The following is a 5868-nucleotide window of genomic DNA, read 5'->3' as shown; positions in this document are numbered from 1 at the left end:
TGATGTTATGATTGTTATGAGTTATGATGATGTGATGTGATGTTATGGCAATGTGATGTTATGATGATATGATGTGATGTATGTGTTATGTGTTATGATGATGTGATGTGATGTTATGATGTGATGTGATGTTATGATGATGTGTTATGATGATATGATGTGATGTTATGATGATGTGATGTGATGTTATGATGTGATGTTATGGCGATGTGATGTTATGATATGATGTGATGTTATGATGATGTGTTATTGTGATGTGATGTTATGATGATGTGATGTGATGTTATGATGATGTGTTATGATGATATGATGTGATGTTATGATGATGTGATGTGATGTTATGATGATATGTTATGATATGATGTGATGTTATGATGTGATGTTACGATGATGTGATGTGATGTTATGATGATGTGTTATGATGATGTGATGTTATGATGTGATGTTATGATGATGTGATGTTATGATGATGTGATGAATGCAGTGCTTGTGTCCGTGTTCAGGGTTCGAACCGTGGGCAGCATCAGCGACTCAGACGCCTTAGACTTCGACAGAATGAAGCAGGTAAAGATGACCATCAACATACTATTATAGGTTTTATTCATATATTAAGAATTTAATTTTAGATTTTAATTTGAGTTAATAGTTTAGTCATTTAAATGTGATATAAATAAATAAATATATATATATATATATATATATATATAGTTTAAATAAATAGCTGATAGCAAATAGCTGAAATATTTATATTTTATTCTATATTTTATTTTAATTTTATAATGTTTTTTTTATACTGTTAATTTTGGTTTCAGTTTTAGTTGACTATAATAACCGTTTGAATTGCTTTAAATGCAGACGATGTTTTAATTGACAGGAAATCTTGGAAGAAGTGGTTCGTGAATTGCACAAGGTGAAGGACGAGATCATTGATGGTATGTTGTGCTGGTTTATTGTCCTGTGCATCTTAAATGCGGTGTAAGCTGCTTTGGATAAACGCAGCAGCCAAATGCATAACACGTGACAGTCTGTTGTGTATCTTCTGTATTAGGTAATGCACGCGTGACTTGAATGACTGCGTTCTGCTTTATTTCCAGCCATTAGACATGAGCTCAGCAGAATCAGCACCACATAATGTCCATCTCCTCCGAGAGCCCAAGCTGTAGCCACGAGAGCCGGACGTTACCGCCGTATTAAAGCACACGGACTCATGGCGTGCTCGTTTTAACACGTCTGCAACGTCGAGGAACGGTTGATGAAGCAGGGACACTTGCACTGATCTTACTGTTCCTGGTGTACACTGATTTTAGTGGCAGTCTTTTCAAAGTCTTTTGCAGAAACTGAAGAAAATAGAACAAACATCTGGAGTCCTTTTATGTTGTCTGCATCATCATCATTATTATTATTATTATTATAGGTGTAGTTATAGTAGTAGTGTTTTCATGTAGGTAGAGGTAGACGTAGGAATTGATAATAATAATAATAATATCATTGCACATTACTTCAGCGTTAGCCTTTTGTATTTTTACTGTTTTAATTTTCCTTAAGATTCATCATGAGCACATTCCTCTCTTTTTTAAGAGTTTTCTCCTTTTTGCCACAATGATGTGTTTGATCTGAAGGAGGGTTTTAAACACGTCTGAAGCTGCGTAGGCGGTTCTCGAGTTATTATCTGACGAACAAACATCACACACCAGAGTATTTGTGATCATGTTGTTAATCAAGTGTTTATCGGCTGCGAGGACATGAAGTATTGTTCTGTTTTATGATTTCTGTTTTTGACCAAGTGCTTCCTGGTTTGAAAAAAATAATATTAATAAAAGATATACATGACGTTTAAAAAGACGTGAAATAAAGGATGTGTTGGATGACGGAGCCGTGTGTTTGATCTGCATGCGTGTGATAATACGGAGAATAATGTCATGACAGGAACACGCGGTTCATAAACGACAGAAATACATCCGTCTCTGTTTAAACAAAAACTGATGGACACTTTCATTTTTCACTGACATTTATTTTCAGAAAAAACCCACAGACTAGCATATTATCATCATAATTGTATTTTAATAGCAAGTCTGTAATATTTTGATTTGATATTTAACATTATTAATTAATTATTAATACACAATGTAAATCTGGATTTTAAAATAATGTGTTAATTACAGGAGTTTCTGGTGACATTTATTTTCTGTTTAGAAATGCTATTTATATTTATTTTTAAATATTCAAACAGCTTACCATATTAATATAAATGTATAATACTAATAATATTTTAATTTTAAATTATTAATGTAATTTTAAATAACCTAAGCACAATTAACACAAAATAATACACTAATATATCAAGAATTCTGGTGATATATATTTTCAGTTTAGAAATAACTTGAATGAGAAAAACAAAACAAAAATAACATCATATAACTAAATCATGATCGAAGTTACATTTTGTGTAATTTAATTCTGTGAAAATAAAATAATTAACAAATTAATAATTTCAGTAATGTGCCATTTATTCTCAATTTGGAAATTTAAAAATATCATACATGAGGAAAAAACTACAAACGCAAAAAAAAAAAAAAAAATCATTAGGATATTAAGTAAAGATCATGTTCCATGAAGATATTTAGTAAATCTCCTACCGTAAATATATCAAAACCTAATGTTTGATTAGTAATATGCATTGCTAAGAACTTCATTTGAACAACTTTAAAGATGATTTTCTCAATATTTATATTTTTTTGCTCCCTCAGATTCCAGATTTTCAAATATTGTCCTATCCTAACAAACCATACATCAATGGAAAGATTATTTATTCAGCTTTCAGATGATTCATAAATATAAATAAACCTTATGGCTGGTTTTGTGCTCCAGGGTCACATATAGTGTATTTACACACAGGTACAGTCATCGGCTCTCCTCTCGCGAGATCTGGCAGCGGAGCGTCGTGGCGACGTGAATTCAATGTGTTGCCAAGTCTGCGGTTTTCCCGCGTAATTTGGCTACTCTAACTAACATTGTTGTAACATTGGTTGAAGCGATATTTACTAGCGATGGCGAAGTGAAGCGTTCTGAACACTATTTTATCGGATTGCTCGAAGCTTCTCAACACGGTTTGTTCTGTCGCCATCTAGAGGTCATTAACACGAATAACGCCTTCGCTGCGGTTCGCTTCGTTTGAACCTGATTCTGAAGCAGTCACGTGGTTTTCAGGCGAACGAAGCGTAGGACGTCATAGATCACGTGCTTCTGGCAAAACGAATCAAGCTCCTATACAGTGCTTCAATGTGAAATGTGTTGTTTTTGATAGCTTTGGTGTTGAACATAACATCACTCATATTTAGCCCCTGCGATGCGAATTGTACCAAGTGAACCTCGCCAAAAACGTGCATTTTACCCCCCAGAACGCTATCTTTACTGGGGGAGCCCCCTCGAAACGCGATTTTGAGCAGCAGTTGGGCGGGTTTTGTCGTGGAGACCTGGCAACCCTGCAGTGGAGCGTTATTTGTGTTATCGGAGTGTGTGTGTGAGAGGGAGAGAGCGTCGCGAGCGAGCGAGCGTTGAACGCCACAGACAGCGGACTCTGCGAACATGGCATCCGGCGAGACGCTGTACATCGAGGCGGACGGCTCGGAGATGCCCGCGGAGCTCGTGGAGCTGCACGAGATCGAGGTGGAGACCATCGAGACCACGGTGATCGATGACGACGAGCAGCAGCCCATGATCGCGCTGCAGCCGCTGGTCACAGACGACCTGAGCCAGCTCCACCAGCACCAGGAGGTGATCCTGGTCCAGACCCGCGAGGAGGTGGTCGGCGGCGACGAGTCGGAGCTCCGCGGGGAAGACGACTTCGAGGAGCGGATCCTCATCCCGGTGCCCGCCGAGGAGCACTACATCGGGCAGACGCTGCTGACAGTCGCGGGCAGGAGCTCCGCGGGGCGGCTGGGGAAGAGAGCGGCGTTGGGGGGCAAGAAATCGGGCAAGAAGAGCTACCTGAGCGCGGCGGAGGCCTGCGGAAGGAAATGGGAGCAGAAGCAGGTGCAGATCAAGACTCTGGAGGGCGAGTTCTCCGTCACGATGTGGGCTTCGGGTGAGTCTCGATTCCCGCGGAGTCCCTCGGCAGGTAGGGCGTTGTCCGCTCCGTGCTCGGTCCTCTCTGCGGCTCTCCGCACCGTGTTTGTTTTGAACGGAGGCCATGTTTTGGGCTGTCTATGGGCGCCGCCATGTTCACCGAGTCCAGTATGGCGGCCCTGGAAAGATGGCGACGGCGCGGCGGATTGGAGATGGCGCGAGAGCGCTGCGGCTGCCGCGTGTAGGCCGCTAGGCGAGAGCGACCGTTAAAACCCGTTAAACGCGGGTTTTGAATTTCGGCTTCAAAGCGGGAAGCGATCGCGCGCCACTTTGGATTTAAATATCCATCAAGGTGTGACTCTTGTTTATTTTAATTTAGCGTTTGGAACTGTTGTTGTCTATTAAAGCGTTACACCGTGTCCTAACTGCACGCGACGCGACGCCGCGACACGCGATAAAAATGTTAATCAGAGTTTTTGTCCTAACTAACCGCGACGGCGACATGCAAAATTTCTATTTTAGAAACGGTTTCTATTTCCGCGACGTCGCGGCTGGATCAACAACATACAAACTATGACCGTGATAATCTCAGGTACTGGTTATGTGCTGTATTCAATGCTAAGAGTGAGTTTGAATATCATTTTGCCAGACATTTATAGCCGTACTGAAAACAGCAACAGATAGTTTACCTCAGATGTCAAAAATAAATTAAAACAAACATGTACGATAAAACTGTGATCCAACAAGCGTATCCCACAACAAAGAGTATCAGTCACTCAATATGTACATTTATGTAGTTATAATGTTAAAATGTTTAATATTTATGAATTGGATCATAAACGTATCCAGTTCGTTGCGAGTGCAGTGCGCTTCCAGAGAGCCCGCCCACACACGCTTCTGATTGGCTGCGATATTTGATTGATGTTGTCGCTTCGCTTGTCACTGGAATCTTGTGGCGTTGCGTGTAGTTAGGACATTATATGTAAACAACGTATGCTGTTCTGTGTCAGCAGCACCGTACGCGTACACCGTACACTGTTTACGTTGTTTAAGCTTTGATCTGAACGTAAACAACGTATCCGTGTATATGCTTTGCATACGTTGTTTTTGTATGTGATACTCTCCAAAATGGCGCTATAGGGTGACGCGGAGGAGACGAATTGTTGAATAAAGTCGTTATTTTTGTGTTCTTTGCGCACAAAACGTATTTTCGTAGCTTCGTAAAGTTACGGTTGAACCACTGATGTCACATTTCATTTTTGGGGTGAACTAACCCTTTAACTCATTTGAAGCTGTCTGTGTTTCAGATGACAAGAAGGACATCGATCACGAGACGGTGGTGGAGGAGCAGGTCATCGGGGAGAACTCTCCTCCGGATTTTTCCGAGTACATGACGGGAAAGAAGCTGCCGCCCGGCGGAATCCCGGGAATCGACCTGTCGGACCCGAAGCAGCTGGCGGAGTTCGCCAGGTCAGAGACGCTCACCTTTACTGCCCCATTACCCCATAAAGCCAACAGAATTCAGTGTTTGTTTTCAGTAGGTGTGTACTTCAGGGTCAGAAATTAAACACAAACTTCTTCAGATGTTCTTTTTGCCAAACTTTTTTTCCTCCCTTTTCAAATGTGACCCTGGAGCACAAAACCAGTCATGAGGGTCAATTTCTCGAAATTGAGATTTATGCATCATCTGAAAGCTGAATAATAATCTTTCCATTGATGTATGGTTTGTTATGATAGAACAATATTTGGCTGAGATACAAATATTTGAAAATCTGGAATCTGAGGGTGCAAAAAAATCAAAAT

The 5868-nt window shown here is 40.6% G+C and overlaps 2 protein-coding genes across 4 annotated transcripts in view; both read left to right on the top strand.

Annotated features, from left to right (window-relative positions):
• Positions 1 to 1826, top strand: part of LOC107704391 (ena/VASP-like protein) — a 32040-nt gene extending 30214 nt beyond the window's left edge. For both annotated transcript variants that reach the window (XM_016507310.1, XM_016507309.1), the window contains exons 11-13: positions 504 to 564; positions 875 to 932; positions 1095 to 1826. In XM_016507310.1, coding sequence (XP_016362796.1) covers positions 504 to 564; positions 875 to 932; positions 1095 to 1132 — 157 coding nt within the window. In that variant the 3' untranslated portion in view covers positions 1133 to 1826. The remainder of the gene's footprint in view (positions 1 to 503; positions 565 to 874; positions 933 to 1094) is intronic.
• Positions 1827 to 3286: 1460 nt separating this feature from the next.
• Positions 3287 to 5868, top strand: part of LOC107704390 (transcriptional repressor protein YY1-like) — an 11386-nt gene continuing 8804 nt past the window's right edge. For both annotated transcript variants that reach the window (XM_016507308.1, XM_016507307.1), the window contains exons 1-2: positions 3287 to 4084; positions 5373 to 5535. In XM_016507308.1, the coding sequence (XP_016362794.1) occupies positions 3586 to 4084; positions 5373 to 5535 (662 nt within the window). In that variant the 5' untranslated portion in view covers positions 3287 to 3585. The remainder of the gene's footprint in view (positions 4085 to 5372; positions 5536 to 5868) is intronic.

This window comes from Sinocyclocheilus anshuiensis, unplaced genomic scaffold (assembly GCF_001515605.1).
Source record: "Sinocyclocheilus anshuiensis isolate Anshui unplaced genomic scaffold, SAMN03320099.WGS_v1.1 scaffold1115, whole genome shotgun sequence".
Lineage (NCBI taxonomy): Eukaryota > Metazoa > Chordata > Actinopteri > Cypriniformes > Cyprinidae > Sinocyclocheilus > Sinocyclocheilus anshuiensis.
Note: the sequence above shows the minus strand (reverse complement) of the source record. Positions and strands in the feature narration are given on the sequence as shown.